At 36.6% G+C, this 25022-nt stretch overlaps 1 protein-coding gene across 3 annotated transcripts in view; it reads left to right on the top strand.

Moving 5' to 3' along the window:
* The window catches only part of LOC128994085 (GATA-binding factor C-like), a 106048-nt gene that overhangs the window by 45784 nt on the left and 35242 nt on the right, over positions 1-25022 (top strand). For all 3 annotated transcript variants that reach the window (XM_054418329.1, XM_054418330.1, XM_054418328.1), the window contains one exon: positions 18448-18593. In XM_054418329.1, the coding sequence (XP_054274304.1) occupies positions 18448-18593 (146 nt within the window). The remainder of the gene's footprint in view (positions 1-18447; positions 18594-25022) is intronic.

Below are 25022 nucleotides of genomic sequence, written 5' to 3'. Positions count from 1 at the left end.
AACACTAATTTACCAAAAGACTTGAATGAAGGCAAACCATTTTTGTGAAGAAGATAATTAGTATAAACCTTATTATACTATTTTAATATTTTTATATTTTTCTTATAGTCAAATGATTAACCATAAGTTTTTTTCTTTAATCTTTGTATCATTACAATATATATTCTTTATCGCCTAAACTGTTTGCTTATACTTATATTAATACTTAGTGGTGGGCATACTTTCTGCAGTATATTTTACCATCGCCATTTATTATGGTGAAAATCTAGAACTAGCACAGGAAAACCCAATATTTTTATGACAGATAACAATATAGCATGTAATTTTAAGATACAGTATCTTTATTCTTAAGTACTTTCTTTTACAGCTGTAGGTTTTGGAGAAAACGGGTAGGTATACAAGTTTCCCAGGTGTAATTTTAATTGTAATAACCACAAAACAACACCCTTCGTTCAAATTTATATACACATTTACAGTATATATATATATACGTCCATGGACACGATAATCTGAGTAATTTTGTTCCGATTTTGATGAAATTTAGCTTGAAGGTGTAGGTTGGAATAAACTTGAATGAGTTGGCGAACCAGCATGATCGGACCGTGGAAACAAGGTGTTATAGAGGCGTTTATGAGGTCAAAATTTGTTTTTCTAATTTTTAACCCTCAAAGCATAACATTCCTCAATTTCTCTTTAAACCTTTTAATATAGTATATTTAAGTGGTTTTTTACAGTTACCGGTTATGGAGAAAATTAAATAAATTATAAATTTTAAAATCCTATGTTATTCTTAACGAGAATAAGTAAACTGTTGTAGTTTGCTTGTTTATGGATATATTTCCATCAAACTTTGCAAACGTATTTACTTTAAACTAAGCGATTCACATTTTACTAAAAAAAAACACACTTTATTACCCTCCCTGTAGCAGCAAACCTAGGTACTCGTTAAAACTAATGTTATTTAAAAGTTAAATAGATTTAATTGAAAATCCAATGAGGTAAATGGAAATTCGCTTAGTCTGCTGGCTTGCTGTGGCGGGGGTATTTTTATGGACTATTTTAATTCTTTATTCTTATGGAAAAAGAAAGGTTTCCATCCCGATTCATCAACGGACCAATATTTTTACACTACTGTAGCCTATATAGTGTTTTTGTACCATCTTACCTGTACTAATTGGGAAAATTATTGAATATACGAGGTAATCAAGACAATAACTCTTTATATGGAGGTTATATCGTCTGGATCTTATTTTTATTCGATTCAGCATAAAAAATAACCCCAAAAACATGGGTCGCATGCCTATATTTCGTCAAAATATAATTTTCAGTTTTTCAAACTGATATTTTCCCCCCACCCCCCCCAAAAAACACCCTTCCACCTAAAATATTTTTATGGACTCTTTAGATTCTTAATTCTTATGACAAAAGGAAAGTTTTCACCAAGTTTCATCAACGGACCAATTTTTTTGTTATTACATGCCTATTTTACCTGTACTAGTTGTTTATATGTGCCTCAAAGATCCGTGCATAGAACGTATCAAGCAAGGACTATCATACATCGATGGCAAGGAGTACGCCGGTACAGCGCAGGAATGAACTAGGTGCCCATAATAATGTTGACTGGTGACACAGGAGTGCGGCTATCAGCTGGACAGTTTAGAAGTGACAAGCTCGTATGACAATCAGAAGGCTGTAGACTCAATCTTGAGATAAGTCAGGAGCTTTTTAAGGTCTCGATTGGGCCTAGTTGTCCTTGATCATCGGTCTTTTGGTCCATTCTGAAGAAAAAGCTCATCTTATGTCAATAACAAAGTTATACAGATCATCCCACAATTCCTTCACTCATCGTGTGTTAATGAGTTACAATATTCGGCTTGCGCGTTTGTGTCTCAAAGTATAATAATAAACAAATCATTGTTGTAAAAAGTGATAAACTAAATTAAACTTTTCATGTTTTCCCGAATCCGTATTGTGCAAATTAATGCATGGTAAAACATACAAAAAGTAACCGTAGGGTGCCTATTACACTAAACATTTACCACATGTTTTCCCCCTCAATAGTTTACATATTCATATTACAATCCTACTATTTGCCAAACCCAAATTCGGAACCTCAAGGTCTGTGTGGGAACTTATAACCTTGAACCATCACTGTAAACACAACAATACACAATACAACAGGCGCGCGCCGCTTGCATCATATCTGCTTTCTCTCCCTCACAATTACCCATTATTTATGGTAATATGAGTAATTAACCAGATTTATGGGAAAGGAATACTCGTGAGTAATGCGATAATACTCACGAACGCCTGGACATTACCCGCGATAATCGCCGACCGCTTCCTTGTTGGAGTTTGTGATTGGAAAATTTAGCGGGAATGTTTGGCGAGCGGTTTTATGTTTCTAGTGAATAAGACCGTATGAATCCATAGTTCCAGGATGTTTCGAGTATAGTTTAACTTATATATTAAATTATTTTTCCGACAAGATAAGATGAATATGTATGTTTGATATACACTATGGTTGTATCCGATTGTATCAGATTTTGCTCGTGCAATTTTAATTGGTAATTCGCCAAATGACACATTAGGTACCGAATAAATAATAAATAAATCTAATTCATCAACTTACATTTTAACATAACCAATACAATAACAGAAACACTGTAATACTAAAAGGAAGCACACACACAGTAGAGGCAATATATCCACAAGCTTTTTATCTAGGCACAAAAAGGTAGCGCTCAATAGAACGATTATGAAGCCAATTCGGTTTTGACTCAATAGCCATTCAGTCTGTTTGCCTCAAAACCACGAGGATCTAAAGTGAAAAATGACGGCTTCATAATTCTATTCAAACTGGGAACCTTATAAATACGAATGGCATTGTGTGTCGCCGGTCGACAATGGTGAGATGGGGATTTGTCGTCGGCAAGATGGCGGCCGTCGCCGAGCCTTGACATTCTGGGTGTAAAGTAATTAAAGTACACGGTCACCGAGCAATTATTACTTTAATAAAGGTGCTCGATGTGTGTAAAGTTCTTGGTCGCATTTATGTAGTTACCATCGGTAGATTGTTAAATTATCGTAAACATAATAAAAGTAACTTCAAGTAATTATTGTTTTGAAATGAAAACAGATGCTTTTAATTGATTCTTTTAGTTAGAATAATTTTTGTATTTTACCGTACATTTTACCTAAAAGGATCCAAAAATGTATACAAATAAACTCTACATTTGTTTTGAAAAAAACTTTTATAGCGATTTATAATTTACGAACATAATCAAATAAGTCGATAGTTTTCTTTTAAGTTAACATCAATCCTAATGAAGGGTATAATTTCTTAATAATCTTTTCACCAACTAAAAACACATTGTTTTTTGGTTTTAAAATTTTAAAATTGTATTATCAAATTGTCTATTTCTTTTAAAAGCATCGAGGTAAAGGTGTTTAATAGTTAATAATTTACAATTGTGAATTGTAATATGAATAACTCGAACACCATCATATTTCTTCAAAATTATTTAAGTTACTTTTTTGTTTGCACTCGACATTAATAAAGAAAAACATTAAATGAGCACGAAGAAAAATTCCTTACTGCAACAGTATAAAAAGATAAAGACAACATTTTAAACATACTTAAATTCCCAACACCAACTCCGATTCTCAACATAATCATAAGTACAAGCTATAAAAATAACTCTACATTTGTTTTGAAAAAAACTTTTATAGCGATTTACAATTTACGAACATAATCAAACCCTTAAGTCGATAGTTTTCTTTTAAGTTAACATCAATCCTAATGATGGGTATTGTTCCGTATTCAAGCATCTACGCAACCTAGGTGAATCCAGACTTCATTCATATTTTGTTCTGACCCTTGCCCTGTCACGTGATGTCTGGCAATTCCCCCCATTCCCCATGTACTCTTCAACCCGGCATCATGTTCTCGCCATTTTCCCTAGTTTTGTATTATAATATTCCCCTACTCTATTTGTGGCATATAAATTGAACTTATATTATCGTATGTTTATCTTATGTATTTATTTGTGACACACCTAACAAAAAAGTGAACTGAATAGTTAAAAACTGTATTCAAACGGTTCTTGGTGCAACTACCGGTCGCGTACGCGAAAGCTGGCCAGCAAACATCAAGTGCGTCAACGGTCTACTAGACATCACTTCAGTAAAAAGGAAGGTACCAAATCACATTTCTTCCTATTTAAAAGTTTATTATTTTGTGCTCACAGTGTGTCTCTAAGGGGCAGACTCAACTGGTCCCGTAAGCCAGGTACCCTACTTCTACTGGTCCCAGTCTCAAGTAAGGTCTCTTAATCCGCACTTCCACTGGTCCCGTCGGCAGCCCCTTTGTAATTTGTCTAACAGGATTACGGCTAGTGTCTGTATAGCTATCAATGCCCATTCATCAGTAGGAGGAAGGGGCCTGAGGTGCTTCGTTGTCTCTAAAAACACATGTTTGGAGAGTGTTTGATAGATTTAGATAGTGTTACCAGTAACATTAAAAAGTACAGCATTAATGTTTATATACTTTCAAGTGTTTAAATGGTGATTCAGCGAATGAGTATCAGTAATATGGCATGTTATAGAATTCATTGGGTTTTAATTCCTAAGGATACTAATACACAGTGTTGTGAATAATTTTCGATTATTTCATGCTGAAAATATTTATTATAAAATACAAATGCGTTAAGAAAAGAACTGAAAAATATACAAAGACATGTGTTTAAATCAATCTATATAAATCTATATATATAATTCCGTAAGTCAAATTTTTGTAAAGAAATTGTGAGTGACTGGATGGCCGTAGAAGGACTGGAGGGGTCTTATTTTAAAGGTCTTGACGTGAATTTTGAGGGAAAACTATTCATTTTTCTTATTTTTTTAAACTATAGTTTTGTATGTGCATTGCTCAGAATCATAAATTTTTAGGTTATGTTTACGTTTTAAAAGAAGCCGAAAGGAGTCTCATCTCAATTTCTGTCTGCCTGTCTTCCGTCTGTCAGGGCCCAAGAGCCATTTACGCGGCCTTCTCCTGAAAAACGAGAGTACCTATCAAGATGCGAATCATTTTAATGTATTCACTGGATTGGCGAGAGTTGGTTTAGCTATTAAAATATGGCCTCACTACTTTTTAAATAAACTTACGGACGTTTAAAAACCCAATTTTGTGCCATTTTTTCCATGTTTTCTCCCAATTGTTATCACATAATCATCTATGAAATACAGTAGCAAACAGCTGTTCGGATCAAGATTATTTTTCTCTAGATGTCACTGATATGTTTACATTAATGTTATTTACAAATACCGCAATTATTTCCGATCACGTTTCAAAAGCAAATCCAAACCAAGTTGGATTAAAACAGTTTTTCCTTACATAACGGATTTAATTAATCTCAAGTTCAATAGTTTGTAGGGTAACCTTAAATGAAAATAGAGATTCTTTGTGTATAAAAGTTTTCTTGAGTTTTGATAACTGGGAAAAATACCTTGAATCAGTGTTTTATATGGCTGGGAAACTTACATTTTTTACATAGGTAAGCGTTACCAATAGCTTACATTAAAGGTTTCAACTCATTGACGGCACTTCAATGGTGGTTGTGTAAAGTGTAAAGTGACAACTGCAGTGGGTGATTGTAACAGAGGTTTACGGATTATGCTCAAATCGCTTTTCCAATGTGTCTTCTCAACGCTATGTGCTGCTCGCTGGACCAGTGGACCATACAACCAATAGACCAATTGCCTATCTCTTGGGTTCGTAGGCCTAAACAATTATTCATAAGTTGGTAGCGCATATTATATTACTCAGTGTTCCGTACGGACAGGACAAGAAGACCTAGTGAAATTTCCAACCTGAATGTTTAATAGCGAGGTTGAGGTATAGTATTTTAACTATATATCGTTTGGTTAGTTAGGTAGGGGTAACTAACCAAACGATATATCGAATTAAACAATCGAATAATCAATATTACTCCTTTGGTTGTTTGTGACAACATATATGGAAGTGTACCACTTATAGTTCTATTACGCATTTTTTTTTTTACTTGAAACCGTTTGTTTATATATAATAGTTTGGCCAGCATATTTGAAAATATGCAAACCAACTTCTGTTCTTTATATAGGAAGGTTTCAACTGACCACTATAAGATCCAAGTGCGTAAAACGGGCACACAGCTAAAAGATGAATATTTACGATTTAATAATTACTAAGTACATTTAAAAACATATTTCACAAAAATTTACATAAACATTGATCAAAAACCAGATCAAACACATATATGAAATTAAAACATATATATGAAATTAAATTGCGGAAAAGATATATTTACAATTGATAACAAAACAAAAAACTCATAAAATTTACGAAAAAACGAAAAATACGACAAACTGAATGCTTACACAGATTTTACAAACAAAGTACCATATTACAAATGACTAAAAACTATATTTAGAGACTATTCCCCTCGACTAAACCTCTCTGGGTAAGGAAACGTTTGATACACATTTTAAAATACTCCCGCCGCAGCAAACCTGCAGACTAAGCGAATTCCCATTTGCCTGATTGGTTTTACACTAAAATGCATCCTTAAAAATGTCACATTTATTCCCTATTTAAATAACATTTGTTTAACGAGTATGGCTACTTAGGTTTGCTGCAACAGGGAGGGTAACAATGTGTTTTTTTTAATGTTAATAGTTTAGTATGAAATTAATGCATTTTCCAAATTTGAGCAAAATATGTTCATAAACAAGCAAACTACAACAGTTAACTTATTCTCCATAAGAATAACATTCTTAAAGTTTTAAGTTTTTAGGGTCAAAAATGGGAAAACACCATAAAACCCCCCATAAACCCCTGTTCCCATAGTCCGATCATGCTGGTTCGCGAACTCATTCGAATAAACATAAGTTTCATCAAAATCGGAACATTTTTGCTCGAGTTATCGCGCTAACGGACGGTGTGGTGTTTGTATATGAATTTGAACGGATGGTTTTTTTGCCTCTAGAGACCTCAAAACGAAAAAATAAATCGGTCCCGGGTCCAGGTCTCACCATGAGTACTACGGTAATAGCTTATTCCCTATAGAGGAAATTCGCTAAAAGTGACCAGGTCGATCTCCCCTGTTGAAAGAGATTCTAGCTTTTTGTTGATGAAGTATTTCATTGCTACATTCTTCTTTTTCCTCCACGTTCCTTCTCTACCCTTAACATTTGATTTTGAACATAAATATCCCTACTAACTTTGCTTATTACAGTACTACCTCTTGTACTCCATTTTGTTTAGGTACTTCTCTCATTGATGTTTAAAGGTATATTTATCAACTTCCCCTTATGGTAGGTGAATGCTTCAAAAGCCCAAATTCGCGACATTCTTTGATGCCGAGAGCGCTGCTTGCTGTTGTTGACGTGTAGAGTGAAGTTGTGCTTTGTTTAGAGCTTCGCGATGGGATGATGACCTGGCGAGGGAATTCCAAAAGTCGCACCATTCATGCCGAGGACAGGACTGCAAGTATTTATTGTTTGTTTACATCACGCTTCATGCCTCATTGCCCCTATGGATTAGCCGCCCCAAAACTACCTGGACCTCTCGGGACCAGTGGAGTCGTTTTATTGCCCCAACCTTTTTCAACCCTCGGATTACGGGACCAGCTAACCATTACCCGTCTCTAAAGCTGATCTTAACATAATATATCTCACATCCCTCATTTTTTATACAGTCCACCATATCGAAGTTTACCCCCCATTCGCTGGTCCTGTCGACCCGGATTACATTTGCCAATTAAAATATAATTGATACAGTACAATAATTTATTTCTCAAATGAATGTTTATGATCAGTGTCACATCCCTAACTGGTAATATTTTGTCTTGTGAAACATTATTACGAACAATTTTAATGTCCATTCCTGTTTCATACCAGACAATTATTTTCATGTTCAATTTTGTCACTGCCACCTAAATCACGTCAAGTTAGGCCTACCTAGTTTGTCTTGAAATAAATCAAGCTTAGAACATTTTTCAGGATTGAATATTTATTCACATCTCATCCATAAAATCCTTTTAAATAATAAGGTCTCACAATCAATTCAGCCTTATTATTTGGGTGTATAAATAAAACTGCAAAGTTAGTAGTTATTTCCCTGAAATATTCTATCCCATTGTCCGCCATTTTGCAACAACGTTCTGTCCTTTGCGATACACCTTGGTAGTTGGTAGTTCTCAACTTCGCCAACAGATCGCTCTGCGCTACATGGCAACCAATATCCTACAAGATTAGTGAAACGGTGGAACTGAGGACGAACCAATCACCTGTCTGCTATTAAACTGAAAACTCAACTCATCAAAACTCTGGTTATCTACATCAGCTGTTTGTTTAAATATAACCCGATATTGAATTGAAACATATCAACATAACCTGCAAGTTTGTTTATGTTGTTGAAAAATGAAGACATTATTTATTTAATCAAATACTAATTGAAAAGGGTCCTGAACTGGAGAAAACTGGTAATTATTGTTATTGCTATGCTCTCTTTATTCATTATTGTAAATATTATTGTCAACAGAGATTATTGGTGATAATAACAAATAGATAATTGACTTCACTTTACTATTGAAGTTGAATTGCAAATTGATTTATGCACTTCAGTAGGCCTAGATTTATGAGATCATTATTAATTTAAGATATTGGGCTATTTTATGAAAACTCATCTATTCTTGTTGTGTGTTATTTAACTTGTTTGTTCATGATGAGATTCACTACCCTACAAAGAAAAGCAAAACTTGTTAAAAACAGGTTTCAGAAAATAAATAAATATTTGTCAAACCAACTTCCTCGAACTGAAGGTCAAGAATTGACTCCTGCTAATATACAGCGTTTACACAATTATAATGAGGAGGTCAGAGATCTATTTACTGACTTTAAAACTTTATTTAATAGAGTTGTGACTGATGACCCTGCTTCTGATTGTGATGAGGAGGAATCATTTTCAATGCATGATGAACTTTCTGACTTGTATGTAGCCCTTATAAGTGACATTAAAGTTCTTTTGCCAGTTGAACCTGTTGTAACACCTACTCCACCTCCAGCTTCTCTGCGCCTGCCTAAATTTGAGTTGCCTAAATTTAGTGGTAACTATGAAGAGTGGGTCAGTTTCTATAATATTTTTGAAGCCTCTGTCAATGCGAATAATTCTGTCTCCCCAGTGAATAAGTTTCAGTATTTGCTTAGTGCCCTGAGTGGTGAGCCCTTAGACTTGGTTAAGAGTCTTAATATTACTCCTGAAAACTATGTGGTAGCCCTTCGACTTCTCAAGGATCGCTATGAAAACAAGAGACGTATTGTCACTCAGCTTGTTACAAAAATTCTGGATTTATCGCCCATTACTAGTGGTTCGCTTAAGAGCTTACAATCATTTCTCACTGTATATAAGGAAAATACTCAAGCCTTGAAAAACTTAAATCATGACATTACAACTGAAAACACCCTGTTAGTCTTAACACTTTTAAAGAAGATCCCAGCTGATATTAGAAAATCTTTTGAAGACTCTCGCGCCTTAAACAATGAGATCCCTCTTGTTAATGATTTAATGACCTTTCTTGAAATGGAATTCAAACGTTTAGAAGGTGCTAGTATTTGTCTCAATTCACCATCTACCTCAAAGTATTCCACTGGCCAAAAGTGTCCTACAAACATAACTAGGCCTAGTAAGTTTACACGTGAAAGTAAGCCACATTTCACCAACCATACAAAAACTGCTCTTGTCGCCACAACCAACTCTTGTAGATTTTGTCAAGCTGCAGATCACAACATATACAAGTGTCAAGCTTTCCTAGCTAGAAGTGTGAGTGAAAGATCTGAGTTTATTCGCAAGAATAGGATTTGTACAAACTGCCTCGGTTATCTTCATAACACAATCAACTGCCCCTCAAGTAAAGTGTGTCAGATTTGCTCCAAACATCACCATACTCTATTGCATGAGCCCACACGTAGTTCACTTCAGTCACAGTCAAGCTATCAAACTAAGCTGTCTCCTCAAAATAAGACCTACACACCTAATTCATCTTCAAAGAATACAACTACTATTAATCCTACTGCTTCTACAAACGTTAACGCTTTTGTAGGATTGTCTAGTCAACTCAATCCAACTAAAACCACAATCCTTCTTGGTACATGTTTAGTTCATGTCTCTTCACAACATGGTCAACATACTGTACTCCGTGCTGTGCTCGACTCCGCTGCCCAACTTACCCTTATATCAGAGAAAGCTATTCAACTCATCAACGCCCCACGTACTCGACTCCATGATGAAATAAAAGGAATCTCTGGTGCAGTTATTAATTCTAGAGGTATCGTACATGTCAACATGTCTGCGATCAATGGAAATCCTTTGGCTAAAAACCATCCTTGTATGGTTTTGAGTAGTATCACATCACCCCTGCCTCAGATACCAGTTTCACACCAGGTTAAGGAATCTTTGAAACATTTTATCCTAGCCGATCCCTGTTTCGATCAGCCTGGAGAGATAGATTTACTTATCGGTGCAGACTTATTTGCCCTAACCCTCACAGGCGAACAGCATAGATTAGGACAAAATTTACCTCAAGCTCTTGGAACCATTTTTGGTTTTGTTGTGATGGGCCTCGCTCCTGTAGCCTCTGTAGCAGGAAACTCATCAAACACATTTCCCATCTCACTCTTGACAACTCATGATTTGGACCTTCATAATTCACTTCAAAAATTCTGGACGCTAGAAGAACCCCCAATACGGATCAAGGCTCAGACTGAGGAAGATACCCTCTGTTTACAACATTTTGAAAACACCCATAGACGTGATGACTCAGGTCGTTACATAATCGAGCTGCCCAAGAAACCAAATCATTCCCCTCTTGGTGAATCTTGTACCAAAGCACAATTGAGACTTAGCTCGATGGAAAGGAAATTCTCTAATCAACCCGAGTTACAAAGGCTCTATTCTGAATTTATGGATGACTACATTGAATCAGGTCATATGACTATTTGTAAAGAACCTCCCACCTCTGAATACTATTATTTGCCTCACCACGGTGTCTTCAAGGAGAATCCCCCGAATTCAAAAATACGTGTTGTTTTTGACGGCAGCGCTAAAACTACTAATGGCATATCATTGAACGACATTCTCATGCCTGGTCCCAAACTTCAAAATGATATCAGTGATGTTTTATTGTATTTTAGATGTCATAAAATTGTATTCACCTGTGACATACGTCAAATGTATCGTCAGATCTTGGTTTCTGATAAGGACAAAAGTTATCAAATGATATACTGGCGTGCTAGTCCAGATGATCCACTCCAAACGTACAAACTCAATACAGTTACATATGGGCTTAATTGTTCCCCTTTTATTGCAATCAAAACCTTGCACCAGCTAGTTTTGGACGAAGGTCAACCATACCCACAAGCTTCTGATATCTTGACCAAGTCTATCTTCTATGATGATATTATAGCTGGAGCTGAAGATCTTGATAAAGCTATGTCAGCTCAAAATGAACTGAAAACATTGCTGTCTAAAGGCGGTTTTGAACTCCGTAAGTGGATCAGTAATGCACCCCAACTCTTGGATCAGATTCCAGTCGAACACAAAGAATCACCAGTGGAGTTGACTGATGGTAGTGAGGCCTTCTACAGTGTATTGGGTTTAAGATGGACCCCAGAGACAGACATGCTCTCATACAAAGTAAAGAATGTTGAAGTAGGCCACTTGCTAACCAAGAGAATGATTCTCTCAACAATCGCTAAACTCTATGATCTCCCAGGATTTCTCACACCTGTAATATTTTGGGCTAAAACACTCATTCAATATCTTTGGACCACAGGTCTAAAATGGGATGATCCCATTCAAGATGAGATAAGAACAAAATGGATTTCCTTTTTAGAAGAACTACCCGTGATCCAAAACCTAAGGATCCCACGTTACATCTTTACCTCAACTCATAAGCTTGCAGAACTTCATGGTTTCAGCGATGCTTCGGAGAAAGGATATGCTGCAGTAGTCTACCTCCGTGTGATCAACTTATCGAATGATGTTAAAATTAATCTGATAATGGCCAAATCTAAAGTCGCCCCACTAAAAAGAGTATCTCTGCCTCGTCTCGAACTGTGCGGTGCTCACCTACTTGGAAAGCTCCTGCAATACTGTTCAAATCTTCTTTCGTCCCACATTAAGATTGACTCGATGTATGCATGGTGTGACTCTACCATTGTTCTTACATGGATACGCACTCACCCCTATCGCTTAAAAGTTTATGTGGCCAACCGTGTCTCAGAACTACAAGAATTAATTTCTCCTGAATCATGGCATTACGTCAAGTCCCTAGACAACCCAGCAGATTGTGCAACCCGAGGACTCTCCCCATCTCAACTCTTAAGCCACCAATTGTGGTGGAAGGGACCTGAATGGTTATACTTGTCATCAGATCTTTGGCCAAAGCCCGAATTCAGTTTAATCACTGATCAAGACACTCTTGAAGTCAAACCAAATCCCTTGAATGTCCTAGTTAACGTTGAAAAGTTAGAAAATTACACATTTGATTTACTTGAAAAATTCTCATGCTTTAGAAAACTTGTAAATGTCACTGCTTATGTTCTACGATTCATCCATAATATTTGTGGGAACGCCCGACTAGCTGGACAACTTAGTTTTAAAGAGATCTCTTCTGCTAAAATGAATCTCTTCAAACTCATTCAAATTTCATCTTTCAAGGATGACATCACAGCTCTGAAAAAGGGCACTCAGTGCAGCTTAAGACTGGCTCGGTTATCACCTTACATTGACGATAACGGTTTGGTAAGAGTAGGCGGTAGGTTGAAACATTCAAACCTTACTCAAGATGCCAAATACCCAATCCTGTTACCTAAATCTCATAATGTTGTAAAACTGTTGGTCATGCACTATCATCTCAAATATTTACACGCAGGCCCTCAGTTGCTGCAATCGATCCTCACTCAAGAAGTATGGATATTATCTGCTCGTAGTGTAATCAGATCTGTAATCTTTAAATGTCAAAGATGTTTTAAGTTGAAACCTACAAATCAACCTCCACTTATGGGAGACTTACCCGAAACTCGACTACGGCCTGTAAGACCATTCTATCATACTGGCATGGATTATAGCGGTCACTTTGAAGTGAAAGTACACACCACTAGGAATTCTCAAAAGCTTAAGTCATACCTCTGCCTATTTGTTTGCTTTACCACAAAAGCGGTGCACTTGGAAGTTGTAACTGATCTCTCAGTGGACTCATTCATTGCTGCTCTTAAAAGATTTGTTTCTCGTCGTGGACTTTGTGCTCACCTATACTCTGATTGTGGAACGAACTATGTCGGTGCCTCCAAGCAACTGAATAAGACCTTCCAGAATTTCATTGATGAAAGGAATACTCAAGATGCTCTCACTAACTTCGCCCTCGATCATTCAATTAATTTTCATTTCCAACCACCAGCCGCGCCTCACCAAGGAGGCCTTTGGGAGAGTGCCATAAAGAGCTCAAAGTACCATCTCAAGAGAGTAATTGGAGATCAAATTCTAACACTAATGGAGCTGATAACTCTTGTCACGCAGGTGGAAGCAGTATTGAACTCTCGTCCACTAACAGCTCTATCAGCAGATCCATCTGACATCACAGCACTCACCCCAGGTCATTTTCTCATCGGGACATCTCTTGTTGCAGTACCTGAAGTAAATGTATCCGATATTCCTGACAATCGACTAAAGCATTGGCAAACAGTTCAGGCTCTACATCAACGCTTCTGGAGAAGGTGGCACCAAGAGTATTTGCACCAGCTTCAACAAAGGAAAAAGTGGATAAAGCCAAACAAGAATCTTGAAGTAGGCGATTTAGTCATTATCCATGACCCAAAAACACCACCACTTCTCTGGCCTCTTGGTCGCATTGTGAAGACATCACCTGGAGCAGATGGCATCGTTCGAGTTGTCTCCATCAAGACTTCGAGAGGAATCTTCTGTCGCCCTGCTACCAAGGTGTACCCGCTCCCCTAATCACAAAATATTTCTATTTAATGTCCTATTTCATGTTTATATTTATAATTGTCATATATATCATATCTTATAATTAGGTGTGTCATCATTATCTATTGTGTATATATATCTACATTGTATTACTTGTGCCCATTTATGAGTCAATGAATCAATTTATGAATCTGTTGAACCATGTATGGTTCAAGGCGGGCGGCATGTTCCGTATTCAAGCATCTACGCAACCTAGGTGAATCCAGACTTCATTCATATTTTGTTCTGACCCTTGCCCTGTCACGTGATGTCTGGCAATTCCCCCCATTCCCCATGTACTCTTCAACCCGGCATCATGTTCTCGCCATTTTCCCTAGTTTTGTATTATAATATTCCCCTACTCTATTTGTGGCATATAAATTGAACTTATATTATCGTATGTTTATCTTATGTATTTATTTGTGACACACCTAACAAAAAAGTGAACTGAATAGTTAAAAACTGTATTCAAACGGTTCTTGGTGCAACTACCGGTCGCGTACGCGAAAGCTGGCCAGCAAACATCAAGTGCGTCAACGGTCTACTAGACATCACTTCAGTAAAAAGGAAGGTACCAAATCACATTTCTTCCTATTTAAAAGTTTATTATTTTGTGCTCACAGTGTGTCTCTAAAGCTGATCTTAACATAATATATCTCACATCCCTCATTTTTTATACAGTCCACCATATCGAAGTTTACCCCCCAGGTATAATGTCTTAATAACCTTTTCACCAACAAAAACACATTGTTTTTTGGTTTTAAAATTTTAAAATTGTATTATCAAATTGTCTATTTCTTTTAAAAGCATCGAGGTAAAGGTGTTTAATAGTTAATAATTTACAATTGTGAATTGTAACATGAATAACTCGAACACCATCATATCTCTTTCAAAAATATTTAAGTTACTTTTTTGTTTACACTTGACATTAATAAAGACAAAAAAATAAATGAGCACGAAAAAAATGTTTCGTAACTGCAACAATATAAAAAGATAAAGACAACATTTTAATAATACTTAAAATCCCAACACCAACTCCGATTTTCAACGGAATCATAAGTAGAAGCCATAAAAATAATTAATAATATGATATAATATGATATAAACATTTAACATATCAACATAAGTACAGTATTTGAAATTTGAATGAGGTAATAGCTACGCACAAAAGACAAACCATGCTGTGTATTAAGAAATAAAAATAAAACAAGAGATACTATTATAAATTTAATAATGTTGAATTAATACAAATAACTTAATCACCGAAAGTTTTTGAACAGAAAAATATTTCAAAATTAAACCCCTCGCACGCATACATAATTCATAATCCAAACCGAAATTCAAAGCGTCTTGTAAACTAAAGCATCTGGATGGGTAATTTTCAAGACGCTCTGAGCGCTGGGTGCTGAGTAGGCCAGATTTAACAAGAGTGGCCCCAGCACTGAACCCTGGGGTACACCAATACGTGACCAAGCCTTGCCCCTAGCATTACGTGGTCGGCAACGCTAAACCAACACCGTCCACCACCGATCATTATGCTGCATTATCCTGTTCAAAATTGTCCTCCCTGGCGTGTAATTTTTGTACACTATTCGCCAGGAATTTGAATTGATTTAATGAGCAAATAATTGGCATAAATAGAAATTTCTAGACGCTTTCATGAAAGATGGACTACCCGTTCTCTTTCTTGTGTGCGCTGCTTTCTTTTGAGGATTCGTTGTTTGTACTATACTTGGTTGTATTTTAATTGTTGTACAATATTTTTTGAAACAATAGGTAGGCTATAATTAATTGCAAACAATTTTACAGTGATAAATTAACCAGCTCTATCCTATTTTATGAAAATAGTAATTGTTTGCATTTAGTATTTCTTAAAATTGTACATGCTTATTTACGTTCGGAGTAAGCCTGTGCTACAGTTTTATTTTTACGTTCATTGAAGTTTGGGTACAACAACTCCAGAAAATATTAGGTCTTGTAACATTGAACCAAATTTAATTAACCAAAATTATAATAAATACTTAGCCCTAAGATAATTTGTTCCAATTTTAAAGTTGGGGTTAATAAACGTTTACGTTTAAAGAATTTAAAAGGTCACTGGCTACCACTGGTTGAAACATTCAAAACTTAATAATGGATTGTATTTCGAAGATGTACCCTACTCCGATACACCAGGGTGCGTATTTTTAGGTAAGATAACGAAATTATGTTGAATGGATGATGGATGAGATGACTGCTTACTGACGAAGATCAACTACTACTTTAGTCAGGGCAGCGATATGACAAGACCAACGAACATTAAAAGTATTATAAATGCAAACCCTTAAAACAATAAATTTCCGAAGTTGTGTACCTTGTTTTCGTCACTATCAATATTTTACCACATAATTTCGCCACTCCATGTTCGACGCGTCGTCTGCTGCGCCGCGAACGTTGCGGAATGCAGACCGGGTTTCTCCGCCCAGACTGCCTGGCTGCTGGGATCAGTTTCGCAAGTCGCGATCGTATCAGTCCAAATACTCGCAGCGATAAATATTTGTCCTAGGCAAGGATGTTTGCGCCTACATCGACCGTGATCGACCGAGTATTTTGGGAGCAAGGAGCGTGAGAATCGCATCGGAGAAACTGCTTTTCACTCTTATCTTTTACGGAAGTTTTTGTTGAGTTTTCTCTTTTCGAAATAAAATATCGTAATCACACATTATGGATATTTTCTTTTCCTGATACTGGTTGTAGAAACTTAAAGCGATTGTATACAATTGTTTCTTTCCCTACCAATCTGGGATTCAAAGAGTAAAACAGTAAATTTTAAAATTAAAATTAAAAGTATTTTGTCTTGACATTTTAGAAAATGAACGTACACGTACACTGTTAAGAAATAGTTAAATTGACAGACAATCAATAACTCAGATTTTCGTACTTTCCTAACTAACCTTTTCAAGTTAGTTTCTTTAGCTTTAAAGATTATGAGCCACATTGTTATTTAGTATAAAAACTTATACAATATTGTTGCGAGTACAAGTTTTGCATTGCTGTAAATTGTATTCGATTCTAAAACAAGGCGTATTATTAATATTATTTAACATAATATGTATCTAGGTAGACTAATAATTACTTCAGTATAAACTCTTGATTACTGCACAATAAAAATAAAAATACAATTCTTTTGGTGTACATACACATTGCTCAATTTTAGTTTCACTCCACAACACCTCCCTGGCCCCAACGATCGTTCGGTCGAGCCGATTGCTCAACAGTGTTAATTTATTTATCCGGTAGTGAAGCGGTAGGTCCGTGTGTGTGTGTGTGTGAGCGGACCCACTTTCAATCACTCCAGATATGATTAGCGTGTGGCGTCGGCGTCGGCGTCGAGCACCAACCGACCGGCAAATTGGCCCTGTCAACCATTAAACTGGTGCAGTCTTTAATAGAATGATCACAGTTTACAGTTAGTGCTTAACTTGTACGCACATTGATTGCCCACAACGTATGGTGTTTAATGGGCTTGTATGGGAGAGCAAATGATTATTGTTCTTATGTTGATAGGATGCACCAGTCTATCTCGGCTTGTAGTACTGCAAACACATAGTATACATTATAGTGTATGTATACAGAAAACGAAATTTTTCACAACGGATTGTGCTTGTAGTTTTTATCCAATCTAATCACAATTCACCCATTATCAGTAAATCCATAGAATAATACAACCTCACTGAAGCTCTGAGTCCGGACCTATGCAAAAATGTCTATATACCTTCTTTTTCTCATTAGGAATTTCTTTTAGACTTTAATTTAAGCTGTGGTTTACTGATTTGAACTGAGCTCTCATAAATGCCCAGAACTATAGACCGTATCTACGATGTCTTACATTTCCCAATCCCATGAAAACTCTCCACATCATGGACCCGGTTGACAGTTGATACGTTATTTCTAGACTTTCCAAAAATTAGGGAAAGGTGACTTTTGCCAACCTTGTTCTAGACACTTCATGTAGAAAACAAACCTTTTCTAGAGATGAATCTAAAAGTATACGTAATATAAAATACATCTATGTTTTTACTAAGTCATTTTGTCAGGTCCATGTTTTGTGCCGAAGGGATCATTTCCATCCGAACCTCAGCAGGGAGGCTTTTAGCCAATCTCCGAAACTCTTGGTGTAAATGTTAGGGGTTTGCTGGGTATGAATTGTGTAGCAATTCATTTCTATCCAGGTTTCGTTTTCTTGGGGCATTTCCATCCAAACCTTAACTAGGTGACGCCTTTTCCCACCTCAAAAATTGAATATTTTGCTTTACATTGTTAAACTTTCCTGGAGGGATTGTATAGCTTATATTTCACATTTTTCTCCATTTTCCCTTGTTGTAACAATACCCTGTTTGTCACAGAAGGGAGAGAGTGTGTCAACTGCGGGGCGACATCCACGCCACTGTGGAGGAGGGACGGCACCGGGCACTACCTCTGCAACGCTTGCGGCCTTTACTACAAGATGAACGGCCAGAACCGTCCACTCATCAAGCCCAAGAGGCGACTGGTGAGTACCACTACACTGCTTACTGCTTTACTACGGCCATAACGTACAATCCGACCCGGCACAGTAAATCTCACATCGGCCGCTACTAGATTGGTAGCGGGCTGTGATTCATTTTGTTTACACCGTGAAAATAATCGCCCGGTTTGATTTGGGGGAGAGTTGTAATCAGGTCAGAATGGAAGGTGTGAAAGGTCTTGGGTAGTTGATGCACGTTTTGCCTAATATATAGGGAATCCAGACCCAATTATGACCCCATCGATGTTTAAAGATCCATTCAAGTGAAACTTTAGATTCAAATGGACGTTGAAGTGTAATTTCTGTTGAAGCCTATCTTTTTTAGTTTGAAGTTTTTGCCAATAAGAAATAGTTATTTGTGTAACTAGTGGTGAAAGTGGCACTTTGCTGCACACGAGAGCAATGTTTACGCACGAGCCGCAGGCGAGTGCGGAATGATCTTGAGTGCAGCAAAGGCCTTTTTCACTCGTGTTACACATTATATTTTTCCTACGGTCACTATAAAGCATATAAATAATTAGTCTTTCAAACACTATATGACACGTTTTTAGGTTCAGCTGGCAACACAAATTGCCTAGAGAAAGTAGTACCCGCGGTCCGTATCACTCCGCTATTTTTCCTCGGCAAGAAATGTGCTCCGCGTTTTGAGAATATAGTTCCGTATGTTTTTGTAATTTGAAGTGGTTTCCGCGCATAAAAAAATGCTTTAAAGGTATTTTCTTGTTTATTAAGATCGTAGGAATGTTTTAAAAACGTTTAAAAGAAAAGTCCAGAAAGTTCAGAAATACCGAAACTATAAACACGAAATGACAGGTTATATCGTAGTTATAATAGTCAATCAGCTGCTCATAGTATTATTATCTTTAAGTGTTGCCAACCTATTTCCAAGCGTACACGGATTACGTGCATAATAGAACCACGCTGTTTTGTGTTGTTTCGTTGGAATCCTGATGTGCGGCAAAATATAAACCGTACGGCAAAGTATAAACCGTACGGCAAAGTATAAACCGTACGGCAAAGTATAAATATGCAGCAATTAGCAGCTTTCTGTACTATAAACAGTACAAGGAAGCCAACTTTGTCGGGTGACTGTAGGAAAAATCATTTTTCAATTTTATTTTGAAAAGAAATAGTTTTTTATGACAAGACATGGGGATGATCTCTATTGCACGAACTACGTGATTCTATGGGTGAGATAATCAAAATCGAAGAAATTTGTATTTGAAAATCTTCAGACGAGTCGCAGGTTTGTGCTACGTGATACAGACTTGACTGCACCGAAAATAGTTCATCTGGTTACAGGCAAACCTGATCCTACGGATAGGTGCAAGCCTTACTGTAAAATGTGTTAAGCTAGCTTCAATTTTATTTCTGTTTATACAAAATCTGATGATCCACGTCAGAGATATTATTTCAGCTTAATCTCGAGTGCACATAAAAAGTACTAGTAGTTGCGCCCCTATCTCGAAATATTGATAATTTTACCTAATCGGTCTTCAGAGGTATTTACTTTTAATTTTGCCAACTTCTAAGTTCGGCTTACGCAGCCCTAGGTGCAAGCAATAAAGCCTTGTCCATTACAACAGTTGAAGTCTATAAAGCGCATGTCTGTACATAACACATGCGCAGTTCCGCACGAAATACCTTGGCAACTGCGACGCCGTTGTAACTCATGGTATACCACGGAGCCGACATGTCAAAACTAACGTTTTACAGCCTAGTTTAACGACTTCGATTGAAAGATTGTAACATGCAATTGGTTATTATAGGCGGTTATGGCTTTTCTATGTAAGCCGGATTTGTGGCTTCGTCAGCACATGTTGGAAAGGGCAAGACTAATTTATCCAATATATAATTAACAGCTTCAAGTCACTAAAGTGTATCTTATAGTTTTGGAATTTTACTTTGGATAGAACTAAACATTATATTTTTATGTTAAGGTCAGTCAGTTTTATAATACGGTTTTGAACTAAGCTAGTATCACCAGATTTACGTAGGTATTGTTGTCTAAAAATATCTTTTTAGGTACAAAACATAATTATAATTATCAACTAAAAATTGAAAATATTTAGAACACTATTACATATTTAACTCGGTACATTTTATCATGCAGCTTGTAGCCTACTAAGGTTTGTTTACAGTAATTACTATAGATTAAGACTTGCATCTATCGACCTTCTACACAAAACATAAATCAATAAAGCACAGACTTGAATTACTTACTTAATTACTGCATTGATTGAAGTAAACGTAACAAGTTTCAGTGTAACATTGAATAGTTATCGGAGTAGTTCGTGCTCGCAATGCTAATATCGAATCCATTATCACACAATCGGTTAATTAATCGTAACGGAATTAGTAAACGAATATAAGTTTCATATTGCATAATAATCACACTATTATAGCCTTTTTACTATTACTAATTAGTGCAAACTAATCAAATGAGAAATGTTAATACAATAAACCGATTTTAAACTAAACTTAAATTAAACTTGGAAAAATGTAAGATCCAACAAACAAATTCTCCACCAGGTGTTTTCTCAACACTGGTTACATTTTATCTACACACAAAACCGTGTTGTAACTCAGACAACATTACCAACTTGTTTCAACAGTGGCATTCATACAGTCTCCGCAGTCACAATATTAATTACAAAGTTTGTTAATTACATTCGCCCCACAAGTGATTTACCGAAGGGGATGAAAGCGTTCTCACGCAGACCGGGGTTTCTCACAGGTTTGTAACAGTTTTGGGCCGTGTACGCCTACTCGTTATTGCACGTGGCTTTTGTTTTATTAATGCACCCTTCAGCCCTGAGGTAAAAACAATGTCCGGTCGATCGCCTGAACCGCCCCAGAGATATTGACTGGCGCGAGTCAACGATTCATCAGGCTGACGATGTAAACTCAAACCACAAACAAGGCTTATTTGAATTTTGCGTGTGCGTTTTAACATAATTAAAATTTGTAATGTTTTGTGTAAGGGGATGGTCCAAACCCTACTGTTTCTACTGTTGACTTTTGGATAAGAGTGAACATAATATGGATCTGTAGCAATTTTCCGTACAAATAGAACAAGGGTTGAGTAAATCGCTTACAAAGTGTGCCCTTGTGTTCATTCAATACTTTTGATAATTAATGGGACATTAAAACTGCTATAGTTAACAGTAAGAAACATTTATGTATACGTCAAAATGAGTAATTGGCAGCAGAACTGGCGTAATCTTCACCCTGAAACTGGCTGAAAGTTCATGGACCACGATAGGACTACATAATACTATTAAGCATCGTCTAGTTGTATTGCCCTATAACGTTGTCAATACCGTTTTACACCCCTACAGCTTGGAAGTCCCGGTCCAATAGAAGTAGGGAAGCGAGATAACAAGTATCAAAATCTCCCCTAATCTCCACCAGAGTAATCGGCCGAGACAAATAGACCATAAAGTAAATTTCACGGACCCTCATTCGCGACAGCCCTTTCAGCCCTAGCCCCGCCCCCTCTTTAAAAATCACCCTCGCTAAAAGCACAGTGAAAACCGAGCTGTTTTTGTGTCCAGTTTTGATGGATTTCTTTGTAGCGCTGAAGTGGTGTCGTGAAGAGTGACAGTAGCACCTTTTGTTAGAAAGAACCCGCTAAGATTGTTTGGGGAGGGATCGATATACAGGGTGCTCCGTAGTTCACCTCTCGAGTGCTGCTGAGATGAGATGTAATAGTGAGTACGGTGCTTAAGGATTAGGAGTGCTTACTGTACAATGTCTTTGTCTTAGGAGGTAGCTTTATTCTAAAGTCTAATTGTGGAAAGGTAGGCTATCGTAATCGTTCCATAACTCATGTGGAATTTTGATGTTTGAAATAAGATATTTTATAGTAATAAGTTATTTGAAACATTTAAAGTAACGAGTAGTTGAGTAAAAGTAATTTTGTAACTGATAGAATTAGTTGTTCTGTGCTGGTTCCTTGGTATACGTAAAACATATCAACCATAAAATAACAATGACGACAAAACAGAGGAAAGTGATAGATTTTTAAAATAAAAATATTGTTTACTAATTTGGAGTGGAAGCAGAGACATAAATAACAGTAAATTGGCACTTAAAATTGTATAAAAAACTTATGAATGTATCAATAAATCTATTGAATTTATTAAAACCAAATTAGGTGTGGATTATACCATTGCTTACTTGAGAATACTTGAGAAAGTTGAGTTTATAGTTAAATAAAAATTCATTAATTATCATTAAAATACATTTCCTTCATGTTTTAAACTGATTACCCAATAAAGTGTAAAGCTTTTCAACCGAACACAGTAAGCGATGTTGGACAAATAACCATATAATTTGCGCACATTATACGGGGACATTGTGTGGATAGTTTTTTGCCTCCAGCTGTGCAGGGGACATAATCACGGGTTAATTGTACGGGCCAATCGCAACTCAGGATTGAATGTGTATAGGGGCGAGCAGGCGAGCGTCCACTCGTCCAGCCGTTAAATGCCACAATGGCACATTCTGCGATTAAACTACTGTACATGTACTTCGCTGCCATCTTGGAAACTAACTAGAGAGATGTGAATTTTATTCTTATTTTTAAATGTTGTAGTGTTAAAAATTTGAATTTAGTATCAAAATAGACATCCCATCTTTCCTAGAGCCAATTATAAACCCAATTAGAACGTTTTCAAACGAGCAAGTCAAATTATGTAACATTGTCAAAATTCATTATTTTGCTTTACTTAGCTGACATAACATTTGGTCTAGTTAACGGTTACCGTTTCAGTTTGGTTTGGTTAACAAGTAGGCGTATTCGAGATAAGTCTAATTAATTAATTTCACTCCAGCATAGTTTTGTTAAGTCTTATATAAGTTGGTATTTTAAAGGGAATCCCTACGGTATCGTATGTCAACATCCTTACTGTATTTTATTAGGCTTTTTACCCTTACGTTAGATTTCCACTCTTGAGTTGTCAAATGTATAAGCTAAGATAAGCTTTATTATTGCATGTTATTTCGCATAACATTTCTTATCATTCAAACTGTATACATTGTAATAATGAAATGAACCGTATAAATAAATAATCCACCATGCACAACAACAACCAAAATTCCAGGTAAGATTGTTATGGAAATAAGTGAAACAAACGTGTACTTTCCAAATTAAATTGAGTGGAAGGTGAATTTCTAATCAATTTAAAATGGCTCTCATTCATAGTACAACGAATTTTTTACACGTTTGGCCTGTACTATCACCTTTATCCCTGTCAAACAACAATTTGATAATAAGGATATTTAGTCTCAAACTTATTGTTAGAAGAAATACTGCTAATGTAAATCTTGCCTCATCTTTGGACATAAATCGAAGAAAACCTCACCTGACACGGAAATAACAGCGTTGGTCACAAAAATTGAAAAAGTTAGGCAATAAAATGGGGGATGAAGCCCTGCGGCACGAACTTTTTAAATGGAATCAGACGAAGAAAAGTTCGTCATTCAAACGGCGTTGACGTAAAAATTGACTCGTCTGTTACTTGGAGTTGTTACCTCTGGGCCTTTTTAACCTTTCATTTATTAAGCTTATGGCGTTTAAATATAAATAGAAATTTACCTCTATTTTTTAGACCATCTGGTAACCTCTCAGGTTTTCATAGTTTAGTTGATTGGAGATTTTTATTTTTATATAGTTTTGTAGCTTAGTGGTTTTAGCACTCGCCAAGTAAGTAGTTGGTTTTATCCGTAGAGAAGTCAGTGGCTTTTTGATGTTTCCAAACTGGACCCAGCTGTCCTTGTTTATCTGGCTTTTGCCCAATTATTATGGCTACAGAAACAATGTGTTTCCTTTAAATTCACACAGATATATTTAAAACCACTGATTCAGCGCGTCAATGAGACAAATACGTCATCTACACCATGCCAACTCAGTACACCATTGCTCAGTCATAACAACTGTTCCAGTCTCACTTGAGATGGACCAGAAGCTCCCACAGCTGTTCCTTTTCTCTTCGTCAGCCAATCACAGCGTCTTTTATTTTCCTTGCTCCCTCTATGGCAGTGTCCGGTTAATAACCCTAAATCGCCATAAAAGTCATGAAGTTTTCAACGGTGGGGTTAAAAAGGCGTATCAAATCGTTATAATGTGCAGACGCGTTATCGGTGATCGTCGCTACCGTGCCGGGACCGCATGTGAATCAGGAACAGGTTTGGTCCGCTGGTAATATATGTGCTGCACCCGCGGTATACCACGGGCCGGATGTCCCTTCTCAAATTTTAAGAAAATTCCATCCTCAGATCTACACGGATATTTCACTCCAGTTGTTTATTTTTCACACCTCGTATAAACTTCGCGCGCTACCAATGGTCGATTCTTTTTTCCCTGACAAGAATAAATGCATTCCAACTCCTACGTGGCGTTTTTGTTGC

This window comes from Macrosteles quadrilineatus, unplaced genomic scaffold (assembly GCF_028750875.1).
Source record: "Macrosteles quadrilineatus isolate MER2022 unplaced genomic scaffold, UCM_ALF_1.0 Scaffold_5__1_contigs__length_97177068, whole genome shotgun sequence".
Lineage (NCBI taxonomy): Eukaryota > Metazoa > Arthropoda > Insecta > Hemiptera > Cicadellidae > Macrosteles > Macrosteles quadrilineatus.
Note: the sequence above shows the minus strand (reverse complement) of the source record. Positions and strands in the feature narration are given on the sequence as shown.